The 21,442-nt window shown below is 30.5% G+C and overlaps 1 protein-coding gene across 2 annotated transcripts; it reads right to left on the bottom strand.

Moving 5' to 3' along the window:
* Positions 1-123: 123 nt before the first annotated feature.
* LOC145592680 (uncharacterized) lies at positions 124-5,973 on the bottom strand. Of its 2 annotated transcripts, XM_081649188.1 has the most exons (4): positions 5,603-5,973; positions 4,381-4,655; positions 688-854; positions 124-541 (listed from the first exon to the last, which is right to left on the bottom strand). In XM_081649188.1, the coding sequence occupies exons 1-3, from the start codon at positions 5,880-5,882 to the stop codon at positions 786-788; spliced, it is 624 nt and encodes a 207-aa protein (XP_081505314.1). In that variant the 5' UTR covers positions 5,883-5,973; the 3' UTR covers positions 124-541; positions 688-785. The 2 variants fall into 2 exon arrangements, with proteins under 2 accessions (XP_081505314.1, XP_081505313.1); XM_081649187.1 differs by lacking the exon at positions 688-854.
* Between the last annotated feature and the right edge of the window lie 15,469 nt (positions 5,974-21,442).

Genomic DNA, 21,442 nt, shown 5'->3' with positions numbered 1-21,442 from the left:
TAATATTCATTTGCATAAGCTTACTTGCAATGTTTAATTAACAATGGTTAAGTAACAACAACTATAATGAAAATTCATCCATATCACACGTATAACTGTAAAACGGTGTAAAAGTGTTGAAGATGGAGTATATAACTACAATTTACTTGTATATAGCAACAACTTAAAAAAATCACACTTGCTACTTAACTAGCTAGATGCACCCTTTTGGAGGGCCAAGAAAATTGTAGGAGCCTTCGGCTTGCCTACTGATATTCATAATAATAGTTCCTCTCTCTTTAATTATTTACATAATCTTGATCCTTGATAAACACCCTACAACTTCCCGTCCGCCATCTCCCCACCCCAAATAAAGAAAAAAAAAAAAAACTATACAATATAGAAGTGAGATGAAATCGATAGTACAATCTCATTTCTCAACTACCAAACACGAGTTAAAGGCCTCTAAGGATGTTTATGTATGTCAATCCTATGTTGTTATGGATACGTTTCTCACCAACTTCTTGAAATGCATCATTTTATATGTACAGTACTGAAAATCCTGCATATAGAAAATGGAAATTTGTTGGTTATTATAATATGTAGGTACATACAATCATGTTGCAATTGTTGGATTTATAAGTAGACAAATAGGTTATCAAAGCTTTTGTCAAAAGAATATGATTTGTTGGGACATGGAAATCTTACCTTTAAAATAATGTACGGAGATCCTTTTTTTTTTTTTTTTTTTTTTTAATGAGAAACTGTATGAAATTTATCTTTAATGCTCTAATTTTGTACATGCTTCACTTCTTTCTTTCTTCATGTAACAATTTTTCATATCTTGGAAATCCTTTCTTACAAGCTGAATTAACCTACATACAACCATTTGATTGACGGAGAAATCAGATTTCAAATTAATGTTGAAGCTGTTGAAAACAAGGTTTTTGTAAGATTAAAAGGATTCTTTATAAGTCAAAGTAAGATGTAAAGAACAAAAGGATCATCTCTCTCTTACAATAACCAAACATTTTCTAAAATGACTTTTAACTGCAATGAAAAAAGATACACAATTTTTAAATAGATGATAAATTAGATCCTTTAATTTTAAAGTTAAATTTTCAATGTACGGGCCGTATACTACCTAGAAAGTTCTAAAATATGCTTAATTAACATGGTTAAAGTAGCAATTGTGTCAAGACTTGTCAACATGTCAATTATACTACCAATAAAATTAAAAAAACATGTCAATTTTTGATGATTCAGACTAAGAAAGGATTCCAAAACCTGATTAAAAGAGAACCTTACAGACAATGGCTTTTATTCATTGTCACTTTATACAACTCATTCAATTTTTCTCTTATTTTAACATCAGAATTACGTCATTTTAGGTGTATAATTTTCTTGATTAAACCATTTATTTCTTTCTTCCCATAATTAGTAATACAAGTGGATTCATAGACAAATCTTACTCAAACGTCCAATATAAATGTCTTCATCAATGGATAAGTTGTCCCTACCTTTGCATATTCCGTAGACCAAAGGGTTTCTTGCTTTATTTAATTTTCATTACTATAATACCAATTTGATGTAGATATTTATGATCAACATATGGACCTAATTCACCTCCCATCCCTAAATTCATTTATTCCGTTACACATCATGATGCAAGTAAGTGGTGTTTTTTCACATATCAGATTGATTATGAGTTCATGACCTATCCCTCCAATCACCCATCTAGACCATAAAGTCGTGATATCAATATTATTTAAATTAATAATGTGCGATTATTATCTTGAAACAAAGAGAGAATTGTTAGCCAAATAAGTCTTGTTGATGTAGTAAGATTAAGTTTACAAATATCTGATAAATGGCGTCAATACACGACCTCATTCAAGATAAGTTCAAAGTATGATGAATTGATGATGGATGCGATGGAGTTACACTTATAATATTAAGAAGCTAAATTTTATACAGTGATCAAAAGAGTAGGGAAGAAACCTAAACATTATGTATAAAAAAAACATGTCATGATTAAGCAACTAATACGCATGAAGAGTACACCTAATTCACAATTGAAGTGATCTTATTATAATATTGTGGCTCTAATCACTCCATAACTCTAGATAATCATGCATGTATGCGTACTTCACCATTTTGATGTATTTCTTTGATTATGTATAACTTCTAATTTAATTTTTATGCATGTGATGTGATCCCCTCACTCGTACTCTACGCGAGGTTGTCAAAAAATCTCTAAGCGGGGACCTCATATCAATACAAGAATAAAATAATATAATTACTAATTAGGTGTAACTTTTTATACTTAAGGAAAAGCATATAGTAACACCAAAATAAATTCAACACGGCGTTAAATTACTATAAGTACTTAAATTACTTCATACCAAATTAATAATTTCTATTGAAAAGAGGTGTCCTTACACTTGGAAACCTCCCTTCTAAAAGACCCTCGTGTATTGACAAAAACTCTATTCAACCCTTAAATACGATACAATAATCAACAAAAAAATTGTCCCTATATGCATATGTAGAGATTATCGACACAATCACTATGTTAGAAGTACCGTTCATCTCTGGGGGGGGGGGGGGTCTTATTCCTTAGGAAGGGTACGTTTGGATTTGAAAATGAAGCCTCAAATGTATTCAAGAGTAGGAAAAAGATCTTATATTAGAAAACAAAACAAAATATCCTAAAGTGCTTGCATATTGTTTGGACTAAAAGCATTATTAGTGTATAAAAATTAGTGGTAAGATGGTAGGTTTTGACTGAATTAAAAATGTTACGTTGAAAATTTCACAGCAATTTCGTGCGAAAGCACTAGTCAATTTTAAGGTAAGACTTCCCCCCAACGCTTACTATAAGTTGCTCCCAAATTTGATTATTCTTTGCCACAGCAAGAAAATATAAATCTAGGTGTTTTCAATAAATTAATATTGGACAACATGTTATTTTATAATACCAAGTACGAATTATAATAAATTACAACAATAATCCATCAATCAAGCTCAAAGAATCTCTTAATTAAGAGCTAAGACTAATATATATATGGCTAATTCAATCGTCATGGCTTAGGTGGTTATATTATAAGGACATATAACCCATTAATGATCATCCTCTAATCAAATCTGATCTTCACATTTTTTTTTAGGAAATTTTGTGAAAAACTACCTATTATAGTCCAGAATTTGCGAGAAACCACCTATTAAAAAAAAATATTGTAATTGACTACCTAATTTTTGAATATTGTAATTTACTACCTTACGCCGGATTATCAAGGATTTTAACCAAAATTCTCCGGCGTTGACTTGGTCACATGACTTAATGACCCTTTCCTTTCCCAAAATTTTTCCCACGTGATGGTCACTAAGTGTCACGTGACCAAGTCAACGCCGGAAAATTTTGGTCAAACTTCATAATCAGGCGTAAGGTAGTAAATTACAACATTTTTCAAAAGTTAAGTAATTAATTACAACATTTTTTTTAATAGGTAGTTTCTCGCAAATTATGGACTATAATAGGTAGTTTTTCTCAAAATTTCCTTCTATTTATGTTTCAAATTTTTGTTCTCAAATAAATCCAATTTTCTACTTAGAATAATTTCAAATTTAATAAGCGTACTAGAATCTATTCAGTTTCTATTTCATTTTCTAAATAAAGTGTTCATACACAAACGAGTAGTAATACTACTTTACAAATATTCTCGGGGATTATTATGAGAGACGGGTACATGGTAAGACATGGGTACAGAGTAATTAAAAGTTGAAAATGTCAAATTATCTATCAATCCATTCATACAGGCATACAGCTATAGAGTTTTCCCAAGCCACTTTATTAAAATTAAAGTTCCAGATCATAAATTCCTAGCTTTGAGACATTACAACTGTTTTAGTGGTACAGCACCCCACTCTTGATTGGTTTATCTTCTTTTTAAAGATATGCTATTAGGAATTAATTAGTGCATAGCTAAGCTAATTAGCTTGGCATCTTTATAATGATATTCTACCAACTCATCAAAGCCACCTAGCAAACACAAACCTATTACTTACACTTTTTAGCTGCCAATTTTGAGTAATCAATATTAAATCCCATGCTAATAATAATTTCATCATGTACCAACCAAATTAATTCAATTTGCAATATTGTTATTAAGTTATGTACTCTATGGTTTTGTAAATTGAACAAATAAAAAAATGTGTCGTTTTAGTAACTACTCGACTGGGTTGCTAACGTGGGACATTGATCATTATCTTATTTTAGCCAAGTTACTTAATTTTGTACTTTTGTCATAGACTAGGGAAGAGGGATAAGGGGATTTCTTGAAATGAAATTCCTTAAAATTAACTTGCAACTAAATTGAGGTAGGGATGGAGGGAACTTACAGCTTCAATGTCAATCCTGTAAACAAGAAGCTTTTTCCGTTCTCGACAACTGGTCCTATAAGCAACAAACACGTGTCCAACCGCCAAGACGTAAGAACATACGAATAGTGCAACCTCGGTGACTTTAGTGTACCCTCTCTCGGCACCATTTGCACCACCAAACACGAACGGGGCTTTTAATGATACAAACACCAATGAAAGTACCGAACATATTGTTACCACCCACAAGTAGGGCCCACGTGACAACTTCGGCCCATCACAACAGCTATACACACCTATACAATACATAAATAACGACTTGTTCTCAATACATTAACTTCAAACACATAACAAAAAAAAATTAATACGTTATCAGATTTATCACCCACCGTTACATACATGAAATCACATTACATACGGTGTCTAAACTCGCTAATTATCACATTTTTTTATGGTATGTAGGTATATTAGTATTTTTTTTTTTTTTTTTTTTTTGGTATTTAGAGAGTCATAAGGGTGGAGTGAGAATCGATCCAAACCACTGGAGTTATCCCTTATTCTCATGTAATTGATATGTAACAGTTACTTAGAATGTCAATTGTCATACGTATTAAGAAAAAATAAATAAATGCAAAGATTAATTAGACTTATTTCATATGGGATTATGAGAATGTAGAGCATTATTAACCAACTTTAATAAACTATGCAGAAAACACATGAAAACGGCTAACAACAATTGGGCCAACTACTGTCAGAAAATATATTAATATAAAGTAATAATCAAATTAAGCCAACTAGTTTGCTGGACTTATTAAGCCCTTAATTAGTCAATTCTGCCATGTAAGCGCAGTTTAAGGTAGGTTAAGAACTTAAGATATAAACTTCCTAATCTAATCAATGGTGACCATCAAATTTCAAGTTTTGGCAGGTAAATTAAGTACTTAATAATTTACTCAATTTGGAAATCTCGTAGAACCGTAATAACATAACGAGTTAGCTTAACAAGTACCCATGAACACTCGTTAGAAAAATCACAAATAATGCAATAAATAAAGTTATTCCCTATTCCTAAAACAGTTGTACCAAATTCATACAACCCGATCAATTTTCATACTATATTCAGCAATTATTCTGTCTAATAAAACCTAAAAAAATAAAATCATTATTGGTTGTGTAAGCCCATACAGCAATATTATATGAGACCGTCTGATACAAGAATTTACGAAAAAATACAGGAACTTACAGATGATGACGAGGGAGCGAAGGATGGAGATCAACGGAATATCAACAAGCGAGTATCTGAAATCGTAATTGGCCAGGTGGGAGGACAACGATTGAGGAGATAGAAAAGGAGACGAAGCAGAGAACAAAGCAGAAGGTAATATGGTATCCGCAACAGCAAGAAGAACAGGAGCAGAGAAGAATAAAAACGAGATTAGTAAAGTAATTAAGAAAAACACAGTTTTTATTGCTCTAATCACCCTTATTGATTTCTCCTCCTTGAGAAACCCCATGTTTTTCATATTTACTTTTTCTTTTTCTTCGAGTTTTCGAATAATTCGAGGCGAGTCTGAGTCCGAGCCCGAGACCGTAGTATGTACAAAGATAGATAATTTGGGGGGGGGGGGGGGGGATAGACAAAAATAATTAGAAGAGGAGAATTGTGTAAGGGAGAGTGGGAAGGTTTTAATAGAGAAGGGATAATAAAAGGGGAGAAGAAGGCGTTGAGAAATTTGACCAAGAGTAGGAAGAGTCGTGGGGTATTATGATGACGTGGAATTTTTTTAAATTAAATTTTGATTGAAAATTTAAATATTTGGTGAGAGGAAGTTGGAGTTAATTAAAAGACAAAGATTAGGAAATTTACAAACGCGGACGTTACTCGTCAAAGAAAGCTCACTTTGTATTTCCCCACTTCTTAAATTTCTTCTAGACTTAACGCCTTTAACTAAAAAGTCTTCTTCAAGTTACTATCAATACAAATGTACTTTTTTGTAATTTGTTCCCTTTACTAAAACTACAAGAGTAGGAAACTAGAAGTTTGTCTTCCAAAAAAAAAAAAAAAACTAGATTTTTTTATTTTTTTTGAGGGCGAGACGAGGAGTATTTGATTTGTAAATATACTACTCGTAATTGTCGTTGATTTATATTTATAAGATATTAGTACGTGTTTTACCTTTTGAAAAATACATAACAGTACGGAGTGCGACATCTACTCATATTATGTAGACTTTGAAAAGAATAAATTTAGATAGAGATTAAACACCTTAAGAGTTTTTCAAGTAATAGATGATCCTATACACAAGTAACTATATATTAAAATTAAAAGTGTTTCAGATAAGTTTAACAGGTTGGATATTATAACATCGATATACGTTGAATTTACAGTAAAAAAATTAGATTTTTATTTTTATTTTGAATTTTTTTCTTGAAAGGTGGAAGATTGGATAATATCATAAGTTATACTCCGCAGAATTTTTTTTTTTTGAACATGTGTAAGGGCCTGTTCATATTTACTTAATTTCAGTTCAGTTCAGTTCAGTTCAGCTCCAATCAGTTCAGTTCAGCTCTTAATTTCCCTCTCACATAAAATATTCATTTCAGCTTAATTCAGTTCAGTTCAGTTCAGTTCCAATCAGTTCAGTTCAGTTCAGTTCAGCTCAGTAAATATGAACAGGCCCTAAATCTTGATGTGGTTGAGTTGATTCTAATCGTTCAATTATTCAATTTCTTGTGACATTATTTTTGTCATTATACATGATATTTATGAATGCGCACACATTTAATATGATGATTATGTGGGGAAAACAATCATCATCATCATTATGTAAAAGATATCAAAAGGATAGAATTCGAATCTATTTGTTGATAGCAAGATGAATTTATCAATTGATTGCATTTTAGTATCCCCTGAAGTCTAAACGAAGGGAAAGTATGAAAATAAATATATGGCACATAAATTATTTTGGATAATCAATAAAAAATGTCTTTCACTCATAAAATTTCTAGAAAACCAAGAAGCAAGGCAAGGCCTATGAGTGAACAAGTCCCATTTGCAAACAATCACTACTTCGCTAGTATTACTCCATAAACCTTAATCCTTCCATCAATCCCAAAACACATGTGTTTGACATTTTATGGTCAAAATTTGAAAACATTGATAAATAATTCTTATAAATTTATAAATAAAATATACGGAGTAATTATATATAATTATGTGTTATATTGTTAAATTTGACTCATTTTAACTCCACCTACAATAGGTGAACAATAATATTAAAATCAATTTTTCCTTATACAAATAATCATTTTTTTTTTCCGTTAGTCTTAAAGTCTTTCTAGAGTCATTAAGCAAAATTTCAATCTTTTCAAAAATTACATATCCCTTGATCACTCGATTATATCCCCACTCCATGGAAATACGAAATAGTCTTGATTGACTTTTTTTATATTTATATATATAAATACAAGTAAATAATTAATTTTAAAAACACGTTAATTTTCTCAATATCTTTCCCTACAATTCTCTGTAATCTTTTAATCCCAAGTCAAAGAAGAACTTTCCCACATAACATGGCAACATCAAAACAAAATTACCAAATGATTCAATCAAATCAAAAACTAATAACCTTCTAGAAACCTCAAACTTGATCATGTTGACAAGTTATAAATTCAAAATTAAACATGAATTTATTTTCTAAACACAGAAAAATCCGCAAAAAAATAAATTAAAATTCGATTCATACCTTATATACCAACAAAACATACAAAGTATATACTCCTAGTAGTTAATTAACATCAACAAATTAATACAAGCACATTATATGATTATACATTATATAATGTATATTATCCTAAGTTTCAATGATATGGAACCACATCATACAAATACTACAAGTACTCCGGGAGTGATGGAACCGCCCCCATGAAATCATGTGATCACATGAAAAAATATTGTCCTTAATAAATCTCATAGTACAATCTTTGATTTGATTTGATTTTATTTTTGTACAATTTTGTTGTTTATGATAAATTATCGGTGTGATGCAATTTCCAATGTTGGTACGTTCAAAATAACTATCAACACATTTTTCTAAATTTATTTATTTTTATTTAAATGTGAAACTCAAATGATTAACATGTACGTGGTCAGAGTGAGGGGTAGCTCAAAACCTCAAGTAGTTAGAGCTTTTCTCCCAATTCCAAGAAATCATAGGATTATTGATTCTTACTCCCGTTCTTACGGCTTTCTAAATAGTAATAATAATAAAATAATGTAGGTAGCCATGACTCGGTTAAAAAAGGAAAATGATCATATTTTTAAAATGTAGAAATTTCTTGGGAATTCTACTATACTGGTAACCTGAGAAAAACATTTATATTACTCGACATATGTATGACTTCAGAGATATGATTGGTTAAAAATATTTGGGAAACGTTTGACTTCAATTTCAAATGTTAATTAGTTTTATTAAATGATATGATATGATTTGATTCAAAATTTTAGCATGGAATTTGATGAAACAAATAATATTCAAACTTTTGACTTATGTAATGTAATTCAATGACAACCATTTTTTGACTGTAAGCTATAGGTTTGTGTGGCGCACACACTAATCACTATGATTAGTTGTTACTCCGTAATACATTTTTTTTAATGAGATATGAACGAAAAGGTCAACAAATTGTTTTTGAGTTTATGATACATACTCAAAATACATCTGACATTATTAAAATTCCTAGATTGTGTCTTATATTGTTTTGAAATCAATTCAACTCTCAAGTGTATTAAAATAATAAAAATAAATTTTAAAAATTCTAAGTGTATTTAAATTACTATGTATAAATGTATGTAAGTATACCCTGGAACATCTCTATAAAATGTCAACAAATATAACCCTCAAAAGTCCAAACATGAGGCATAAGGTTTAATTTTATAATTAAATACACTATTTTCATATATACATGTAGCATATCATTTCTACTCTTATTGTGAGCCGAACAATTTCCTTGAGTTTTGCTTATTCAGATATATATTATATCAAAAGCTCATTTGGATATACTATATCAAAAGAAAGCCTAGAGGAGATACATGAAGTAAAACAACCGAATACAACATGAGAATTGCCCTCGGCTTCCTGATTCCTAACATATACTACTATATGTATGTATGTATGTATGTTACCTATCTATAGGGTCTGATATCTCCATCAATTACTATATTTTAATGACAATAAAGTGATTAACGGTATAAAAAACAAAAGGAGGTCAAAGCATATATAGCAGCCCATGCTAGACAACACGCCGTTTTACTCATGTTGCACCTCATTCAACGCATCTTCATTTCCATGTGTTGCTTTATGTTAGATTCATAAGATTTTGGCCTACTTACCTACGACGATGTTATAGGAATAAGTGATAGGCGTGTCGCGTACCTAACAAAAATAACTGAACTAACTCTACTATGTAGTTGAGCAAGTAGGGTCAAATCCCAAGAGATTAAGGACTAACTAATTAAACAGACTCAAATTAATATTAAGCAAGTAAACAATCAATATCGAGAAATCTATACTAGAACAATTACGAACTATCAAGCAACGAAAATTATAATAATGAATTAATCAAGAACTAAAGACATCTAAGATTAAGTATCCCCGCTAATATGAATCAATGCTATAGAACAATCCCTTTCCCTCAATTAAATCAATAAATATTCCACAGGACAGATGCTCCCTGAAACAATATTAAGAGTTTCTTTCGATCAACTAATAGCTTCCCTAACATGAAATCATACCTATTTTCATGGAATCATACATATTAAAGACATTGAAAACGACATCATATAAGTCCTAGCAAGAACAATTAGCTATTTTTCATGCATAAAAGCTCTTACTTTTAATTAGGGTTCTAAAATCAATTAAGAATCAACTTTCGTTGTAAACCCAATCACATTCAATAATACTATTTCTAGTTAATCATTGATAATAAAACCAACCCTAACAAAGAGGAATTATAAATTAATTAAATTGGGAATTGGGAATTAAACAACGCATTAATCCATATTAGGGTTCAACCTAACCCTAGATTATGAAACTACTCACACATAATAATAAAATCAAGAATGATAATCAATAAAGAATACATAATTAACAATAATAAAATAAGATAATTGAGAAAAGAAATCAATACTTGGAATTAATTATGAAATCTTGAATCTTGAAAGTTGAATCCTAGAAAATAATAATGAAGAACAAAATACCAAAAGCTCTAAAATAATGTATGTAAAAGTGATAAATAAAAGAGTATCTAAAACCTATTTATATGCTAGAAAAACAGTAGTAGTCTTTACTTAGGATTAGGACTCCTAAAATCCCAAAAATAGAGCTAAATTCGTTGGTAATGAAGAGGCCGCAACCGGGCTGCGGTACAAGGTCGAGAGTCGTGGTACAGCTGCGGAGTGGGCTGTCAACCTCGAGTTTATTGCTCCTTTATGAAGTACGCCGCAGGCAAGTTGCGCGGCGGTGAGCCGCAATCAAGCTGCGGACTAGGCTGCCATGAAGCTTCGTGGATGCTAGAAACGCTCCATATGAAGAATATCTCACGTCCAAAGCAAATTCCAAACAAATTGAGCCCTATTCCTATAAAAACAAATAAACCGAGAAGAGCAATATCAAAATAGGAAGAATATTAACTCTAAAAGATTAGGAGAATGAAGAAAACACCATAAAATATGACTAAATATCACATATAAATCATGTATAATATCGTGTTATCAATAAAGTCAATAAAATACGTAGTAATTAGGATCACAAAGCTCTACAATCGATATATCATATCGATGAATTGAATATAGCATACATACATTTTTCCCTATAATCAATTTTCCGCTTTTATCTTTTAGCGTCTCGAAGCGTACTTTCTAATTTGTTTAGCAGTTTTAGTATATATATATGCTACTCTACTGCTATAAACTTGAGCTCCACTCACCTCGCAGGCTCACGCTAGCACATCTTGGTTGATTAATGTTGATAAATAAAGTCAAACGGACTTTTTTCAACTACGTATACAAAACATTCTACCTTTGTGTTAGTGTCCATTCAATGTCGTCGATATAATGAGCAAATACGTAAAAACTGTGCATAGGGCCATTTAATGTACAATTTTATATCATTAATTCATTATATGGTATATACTCCGGTGTATAATGCCAGGCCATAATATATCCCCACACCCTAATACATCATTAAAATGATCCATAAGGACAACAAACAAGGGAAAAAAAGAATCAATTGTGGGCCGATAACTTCACTGAAGTATTGCTTGCTAGGTTGTCTTCAATCTCTTCGCAAACAAATTAAACTAGTATACAACTTGCACCTCGGATTGGAGTAGCTAAGATTTTTCATAAGTGTGCTTACTTGTAAAGACACTTGGAAAATCTTAAACAACATGGATCATATTGCTTTGTCATTATATTATATTGTCGACATGAAATATTTTGACAATAAATTTGACTTATAATAAGTAAACATTTTATACTTGTACTTCATACACACAATTTATATGATTATTATAATTTCTATCTATCTCTAAATAACATTCTATACTCTATATCAAATTGTATACTCGTACTAAATAGGGGTGTAAATGAGCCGAACCAAGCCGAGTATTACCTTGTTCATGTTCAAGTTCATTTAACTTAGGCGAGTTCGAGCACGATCCCAAGCTTTCAAGCGAGCTCAAATTTCTGTTCAAGCTCGGCTCATTTAGTACACTATTGTTCACTAACGGTTCGTGAACAACTCGTTTATTTAACGAGCCTTTCATGACGAACGAACTTAATAATAATCGAGCTTCTCCAATAAATGAGTTTTGTACTTTTGATATTTGAAAATTTCAGAATTAGCATAATAATTGATGAATCTTAATTATAAATTTAATAACTAAATTAACAATTGTAAATAAATCAATAATTCATGAACATAAATAAACGAGTAGTTCATGAACATAAATAAATTAAACGAGTTGTTCATGAACTTATCTGAACGAGCATATCTATGTTCATGTTCAAGCTCATTTACTAAACGAGCTTCAAAATTTGTTCAAACTCGGCTCATTTATTAAATAAACGTACATGAATGAGATTCAAGCGAGCCCGAATATGAGTAGTTTATTGATCGGCTTGGTTCATTTACATCCCTAGTACTAAATACATTTGATCAACAAAATTTATCATTTGTTATATATAGATAGTGACGAATTATATTTATTAAATTGAGTTTTGAGTGATTGATCAACAAAATGAACTAATAACCCAATTATTTGACAAAAATAATATTTATAAAATTATTATATGTATGTATATTTATTTTATGAGAAGAGTTTGTATAATGTGGCCATTTTTTCCAAGAAGGGGTGACAAATTGACATTACACTCAAAGGATAATTGAAATGCATGAAGTCTATCGTTATGGTCATCATAAACATTATGCATGAAATATAAATATTTTATGCTTTGATACGATATTATCTAATAATAATGAGTATATTATTATACTTGTATAATCAACCAAAAAATTATGTCACTGCTTTTGTCAAAATATGCCACCCTGTTACAAAATAAGATAGCCATCAATAATAGTAATAATAATACGAGTAATTATTATTATTATTATTATGAAATAAAAAGGAACTTCTAGAAGAAAAGAAATAATAATAATAATGAAAAAAGAATCTTGAATTGCTGACCTAGGCTAACAACTAACCTTAGCCAATTAAGGTAACAAAGCCGCCATTTTCATCCCTTAATTCTTCTTTAATTTTGGATCTTCAAAGTCAAAATGATCAAACCAAATTCACATTTTCATCGAGTTAATGGGAAAAGGTGGCTTTATAATCACACGAGTTATTGAAGTAATGCATGTTGTCATTGTCAATATTTGTCATATTGCCTTTCTACTTGAATGGAGTGTACCAAATTAACCAACAACTTGACTGTTTTGGTTAATTAACGATGTTAATGTTCAATTGTGAGACTCAAACAGAATGTATTTCCCAACAAACCACATAATAAATACGAATAAGGGTATATAGGCCATAATCTTTGTTTTTGAGTCTCCAATTTCATACATATGTTGCTTTCACGTATTAAGAACGAGTTTTTGACTTCTGATCTCGGTTAAAGTATATTTATTGATTAGAGAAATTAAACTAAAATAGTGTCATCTAAACTCGACTCATTTGACTTTTGTATAGTCTAAAATACAAATATTAAATTATTAATTTCTTTTGTTAAGTATAAGTGACAATTATAAAAAGTTTAAATTTTTGTGAAAAATACAAGTATATATTTATATAAATCCAATAAGATCTCATATTTTTAATGAGTCTAACAAGAAGGTCCGGATTTGATAAGAAGTTTTTTCTATCTCCTTTTAATAAAGAAATGAATTTGAAACTCCTCAAAAAAAAAAAAAAAAAAAAAAACACACACACACACACAAAAGAAAAAGAAAAAAAGAAAAAAAAAAGAAATTGAAAAGTAGTTGGCTATTGGCTTACAAACTGTAGGCTGAAGCTGATACAACTTAAAAGTTAAGTTTGGGCCTAAATAACATGGAATGTTGGAAAAGTTTGGGCCTTTAATGGCTGGTATGTTTTGTTACGGTTGTTTGAAGTGGGCCTCTCCGAGCATTTTGTATTAGTGGGCCGGGAGGATACTTTATTATTATTATTACAAACATCTCAAATTATGAATTGAATAAAGTTATTAAGTCAACATCTGTGAAATATTTCACTTCAAAAGTTCAAGAAATTAGTGCAAATATCTATTTAAAGTAAAAAAAAATAAAAAAAAATGTAATCAATTCTTCAAATTACTAGCTAATTGCACCTTCGGCAGACAAAATGTAATGGCTCAATTTGTATTTAGGATGTGTTACTTTGTATCAACTTATCTCGACTAATCTAAACCTATATAAAATCATCTGATCTTATATTTATGATATGAGTATATGGACTTGTTTGGTTCACCTTATTTTTACTTATCTGATCTGCTCTGATTTGATCTGAATGTCAAATTTGACCAAACTTTGACCTTAAATATACGATAATCTATACGGAAAAAATAAATCAAATGGGATCTTGTTAGATTCGTAATAATGTGCATTTTATTAATATGTGATTTTCACAATTTTTTTCGTTACAAAATTAAAGATATTTAGCGATATAAAACTGCACATAAAATAATGATTTGATCTGAACTTATTTTTTCTAATCTAATCTGAACTTATTTTTCTGAAATAAGTAAAAATAAGGTAAACTAAACAAAGCCATGTCTAGTCTGAAGAACTTAATTTTTTTGAACTTAGGGTATATCCAAATTATGTGAAAGTAAATTGAAGAGAATATAATCTTATTTACGGGAGTCAAGATCAATGGTTCATTGTAGTCCATGAATTGTATTGCTAGCTTGAGATTTATTAGGGGAGAATTTGCTCAACTCTCTTCATTTTTTCATAAAAATAATCATGTGTAGACACTGCTTTCTTACTTAGTAATGCAGTTTCTTGGTCAAATACTCAAATACTAGTATGGGCCATACATTGGGCCTCCTTTTTTTTCACTACGTAAAAAATTTAATACTGTATGAAATGTTTGGAGTTTTTGACAATAATTTACATTTTACCAATAATGTACGCTTGACAATAATGTACATCAACCAAAAACGGAATTAACATATTGTGAATTTGTGATCTTGTTAATTTAAGAAATGAATTTGTTATGCTTTAGACAATTCTATTTCAAGCAAATAGATTAGTGATTACAAATTTACAATGCAACTTTCAAGTCTTACAACGGTTAAGTTCCAACTTGACAACTTCTTAAACCCGAGATCATGGGGTTCAACTTCAACATTTCCTAGATGAATAAACTATCTTTTGATTTTACTATTAATTTTTAAGAAGATGGTGTAGTTGAGACATGTGATAGTTGAATGGCGCTCATTGTTGTGTGCCTCGATGCCCATATGGCCTATATACATTTTAGACAAGTGTTTGATTTGTTTGATCTCTTATAACTTTTGTGCTAAATGGCTTTTGTAACACCTATTTTGACGGAAGAAGTTACATTTTTTTTTTTTTTTGAAACCAACTGAAGAAGTTACATCATTATGAATTATGATCATTTTATGCCGGTCAAATGTACATCAACTTTAGTTGACCATAGGACTTCCTATAGAAAGTGTGACTAGTTACTTTTTTTGCCAATCAAACAACATTACAATTCAAAATTTGAAGTTCTATATTGTATGATTTCACATATATATCAACCAAACAAACATTTAAATACGTATAGTCTACGTTTGCATTTAGTTAATTTCTTTACACCCTATTTTACCTATTAGTAGAATCTAATTTATAGGTAGTTTAACTTGAGAAATTTCATCACACATGCATGCATTTTTATTTGTTCATATCCCTAGACACCTTGAGATGGAGGAGAGAAGAGTGTCTTTAGATAAGACGTTATCTTGTTGCCTCAAATTCTTGAATTCTACTAAACAAAATTGACTTGGCAACTTCATCACAACGAACCATAAATAAATATTACGAGAGTAGTACTATTGAAAAGAGTGTATACTTAAACTCATCAGTAACAAACAATAGTAGTCATATACATTTTTCTCTTACATCTGATGCATGTATCAAGTGTAGAAAAATAGGTGTCAAATGTATGTAACTTATTAGAATTTTACTCCCTCCGTTTCATAATGTTAGTCCCATACGGAATCAATCACATAAAATAAGAAAAGGAATATATTTGGAATCTAACATTAAAGTACAACATAATTCATAATTAGTTTATCTTATTTAACTTTTTAAATTTTTTATTAGGAAAGCATAAGTCATAATTGCATAATTTAAGGTAAAGATTTCCTTACTTAGAGTCATGATATCAATTCACAACTTATTAATTCCAAAAAAAATCAAGTTATAAATGAAATATATTCAATATGGGTATATCTTTTTGAAACGCCCAAAATAGTATATGGGACTAACATTATGAAACGGAGGGTGTATATAATTTCTGAAAATAGATGCATGTGTTGAAAACTTTTAGAAATAAACTGCCTTGAACAATATTCAAAAAGATAAGTTTGAACAATGCATGCAAACTTATTTTTGGATACAAATTTGGACGTTTAAATAAAAATAAAAATAGAAAGGAGTAAATAGTAACAGTTTAATAATAGTCATGCTCTTCACTTAGATATGATGTAGATTATTAAGTGCATGCAATTAAATTCGAACCATCACACTTTTCTTCCTTTGAATATAATTCAAGGTGGTTTATTTTTCGTCTAAAAGTTTGAGCACATTATATTAATGTTTTAGACGAATTAAAGAGAGTAAAACCAGAAGAATTGCATGCAATAATAATCCTTGTATTTACATTGTGAAAAAACAAATTGAAAAGCATGACCGCTCCCATATATTAAGGGTAGGGTGTAGTGATGTATGTTTTCATGACAATAGAACACGAAAATTTGGGGGCATTTAGTTTCTAACAAGAACAACTTTGAATTGGCAATTTGAGTCTTTTATAAGATCGATGAAATTTTTGACACCTTTCTTTCTTGACCAAGTAACAAATGCCTTAGTTTGGGGGTATGTGATTTGACTACTTTTGCTTTTAATTAGATTACAAGTGGGATTATATTGTACATCATCCGTTCTTTTATTATTGTAACAATTGTAACTCAATGTCTTTTACATTCAACTTAAACCATTGAAAATTTCAATTTTCTAAAAGATAAAATTATTATAGGTTGACATGCATGTTGGAAAATTTAACAATATTAAATCACCTAACTAAGGTCCAGTTTACTTCACCTTATTTTGATATACTGAAATTATTTTTTACTGAACTTAAATTATTTCTGCTAAACTTAAATTATTTTAATTTGTGACTTGAAATCTAGTAGGACTGACTTTGAATGCAGATATCTCTCAAACTATAAGCGATTTTGAAGTGATTCAAGTTATAGGTGATAACTTGTTTCAAGAGCTTTTTGACGATAGGTCATATGATCAATTCCGATAAGAAACAAATAAGTTAAGTTTGTTTTTCGAAGAATTGATGAAGCTAAAATTTGTTGACGATACGGCATGCCCGTGAGGGGCACATTTGTGTCTGGTCGAAAGTTATGGATTTTGAGTCTCTACCTCGTCTTTTTTTTAGAAGGAGCACGGACGTGCTTTGTCGGATGAGACCTTTTTTCAGTCCAGGTTAAGCTTATGTGTTTATGGAATGCTTTTTGAAACTATTTTTCTTTTATGACGGTTATTTTAAGTATACTTGGAGAACAATTTATGGTTTTATTAGGGTTTATTTTCTTGTGTTATAAAAAAGCTCTTTTTGTGATCAATTAGATCACATCCTTTGAGCCATTAGATTGAAGACTCGTATATTCTCTCGTTTTTCTCCATTATAGTGAAGAAGCACTTGAATCCCCCACCAATGAATGTAGGTTTAATTAACCAAACCACTTAAAAATAAAGAGGTGGAGGGACTAATAAGTACACAATGAAAAGTTTTCTGCAATTTTGTCCTCCATAATAGATTAAAAGTTCCTCAAGAAGGTCATGCAACTATAACTATGCAAGATTATGAAGGAATGAAGACAATCCATATCACGTTTATGCTTGGTTGTTTAAACGTTGTTATATGGCGGAGGTAATGATCAATAATTTTCACACGAAATGGTTATGTTAAACTCAAGTTAAAAATTATCGCGCATATATATGTTGCATTGCTCTCAACAAGCTAATGAAAAACTAATAAGCTAAGGAAATTCCTATCCAAGCATGATAATTGTGGCGAAGATGAAAATGTTTTATTAGGTGTGTAATTATACATGGATCTAAATTCTAAAATCAACGCGAATTTGAGTGGTTTGGGGCCGGGACGACAAAATTTCATATACAGTTATGAAGATCATATGGAATAAGATCTCAACGAATTGTAAATCCAATAGAAATTAAGACTTTGTTACAAAGCAAGATCCGGTCCTACTAAAAACGTCATTCTTATATGAATAGAATCTGTTAGGGTTCTTCAACTTCTTTTACTAGTGATATCTCGAGAATTTCTATGCCTTTAATAGTTTGAGTCATTTATGACTCTAATAACACTCGTTGGTATTAAGTTGAATTTAAATGATATCATTCTAATAATAACATGTATCAAAGGGTGCTAATATTTATACCAGTTTAAGAATGTATATAAAGTGTGTGTTATTGCCAAATCAGATTTAATGAGATTTGGGTGTATAATTTAGGCATAACATAATTCTAAGTGTCTTTTTCACAATAAATATTGACATGTTCTACATGGTGGCCTTCAATAATGGTAAATTCTATTTGGTGGATTTTTCTTTACCATAATTTCAAATGATTCCCTAGAATTGATTAAGTCTAATTAGCGGCCTAATTTCACTTAAATTGGTTGACCCATTGATTTATGGCTAATGTTTTAACCTTAATCTATTAAATTACTAACCTATTCCTTAGTTTACACCACATCATTACCTAGCTCCACCACCTCGAAAAAAACCCACTACTTGAAACCCTATACCACCGTTCAATAAAAACAACCATCACCCCTTGAAAATCCACCACCTAAAACCCAGACTAAGTGTTTGAAACCTAGTTGAATTGCTTGTTCAAAGCCCAACCACCTCCCCAAAAAGCCCCTCCCCCCCCCCCCCTAAAAAACCTAAACCACCACATAAAAAACATGAACAACTCACAAAACCCCCTAACCACCCCGAAAAACCTAGAGCCACCCACCCTAAAAAAACCCAAAACACCTCCTCGAATCCACCACCCACCTAAGCTTTCTCTACTCCGTTGAATCATACACTCTCAACTTTCTCCTCTTCTCTTCAACTCTTTTTGAACTCTATTGACATATATTCAAAGCATTCCCCTATTGAAACATACTCTGATTTGTCCATTGAACCTAAGTAATAAGGATGTATATATAACGAGGAATGGGGTTAATTGGGTACTAGGAGGATAAGAAGGAAAGGGAAGAAGTTGGCTGGGAAAAATAACAGATGGGGAAGAGACTGGTTTTGGGTGTGGGTGCAGTGGATGGTGGTGGTGTGGATATATAATGATTTAGGGGGTAGGTTAGTTATTTAGGGGATTAGGTTAAAAATGAGCCTAATATTAGAAATGGTTAGCTATTAAATGGCATTAAATGGAAAAAAGGTCACTAAATAGATTTTTACCATTCTACAAGGTCACTAAAAACTATGATAAGTTTTTTTTTTTTTCCACACCGAATAGGATTTACTATTCTTGAAGGTTACCATGTAAAATTTCCCATATTTTGTTTAAGTTATGAAATTTAAATAAGCAAACACAATTTGGGAGATTTAAGTCCCTTTTCACCTATACACCTTTTCATTTTAAACATGCATGTTTTCATGTAATTCATTAGAAGAAAAAAAAAAAAAACTTTTCCATATATATTCATCTCATGTGAGATTATGTAAAGTTTGTCCATAAATATGGGTCTAGCAACCAAATCGGAGAGTTCAATCCACTTATAAGCCTAAAGGAGCTAATAAGGTTCCATACTAAAGCTAATTGGCCCGGTGATAATAGGGGCAACTCCTTTACCTTATAAAGTGGAACAATTTCGCTTTTTTTCTCCATTGTGGAACACTTAGTCAATATATAGGAAATTTGTATTTCTAGCATTAATTATGACTTTGGTGTACTCAGTAGCACTACAACACCAACTCTATTAATGGGTAGAGCGAGTGTCATAATAAATGGTATCGATAATCATTTAAATAGGCATATTTGGTGTTGTTTTGGATACTTATAATAGTCGTTTATGACACATGCTACACCCATTACAAATATCAGTGTTTTGCAAACCATTAGGCAAAGGTGGTGCTATTTGCTACACCCAACCCAAAGTTGGTGATGTTAAGGCCAATTTTGCCTATATAAGCAATATAGTAATAAAAAATTAATCATGTATGTTGTTTTGTTTCGATGTATGATTTCAATGTATTTAATTACTACGTATAGTATTTAACTAGTGTTTCGGGTTGATGTTTTGAATAATACTATTGTTCTATAATGTATTTTGTAATAAATAAACAATTCAACTTATTAATTAATTTAATTGTTTACATACATAATAATCATCTGTTATCAAGTATATTTATGTATTTAAGGGCCTGTTCACATTTACTGAACTGAGCTGAACTGAACTGAACTGGACTGATTGGAGCTGAACTGAACTAAACTGAGTTGAAATGAATATTTTATGAGAAAGGAAAATTAGGAGCTGAATTGAACTGATTGGAGCTGTACGGAACTGATTGGAGCTGAATTGAACTTAACTGAACTGAAATTAAGTAAATGTGAACAGGCCCTTAGTGTAGAAACTTTTGATATATAAAATAACTTTCAATCAAGTCATTATCTAGTAAAACTTAACAAATAACAAATGAAAAAGTGCATAGTATTTATCTCCACATTGTCTAAGGTAACTATTTTTAATTTAAGATAAATAAAATGCATACTGTTTTTTAATAGAATAAAATGCATACTTAATGGAGAGAAAAGATGGTAAAACTTCTTGTTTATTAATTTGATGGATCCAAGAGCAAATCTTAATATAAAGATTTTTTTATTAAATCCTACAATGATGACATGGCATCTTTCTAGTGGAAGAGAGGGGCACACTATTTATTCTATAATCAGTCTGTATCCCAAGAAATGACCCGTGATGTTATATTCCGTGAATTTTTGTTAATTACATGATATTTGAAAACATTTTTAAAAAGTTGGATGAAAAAAATATCATTACCATAAGAAGTTAGGGTTAAAAAATCTATGATACCTTCTTATTGTCAAATATTATAGATGTGTTGGAGTTACAACTAATTATTGTTGTAAACACTGTTGTTTTTAGTTTGAACCATTAACAATTGATGTAATGTTGGACTGATGGTTGAATTTTCACTTTTTATTCCAGGGATCACGTGTTC

The sequence above is a fragment of the Chenopodium album genome, chromosome 18 (assembly GCF_948465745.1).
Source record: "Chenopodium album chromosome 18, dcCheAlbu1.1, whole genome shotgun sequence".
NCBI lineage: Eukaryota > Viridiplantae > Streptophyta > Magnoliopsida > Caryophyllales > Amaranthaceae > Chenopodium > Chenopodium album.
The sequence above is the reverse complement of the archived record's forward strand: the minus strand, read 5'-3'. Positions and strand labels throughout refer to the sequence as shown.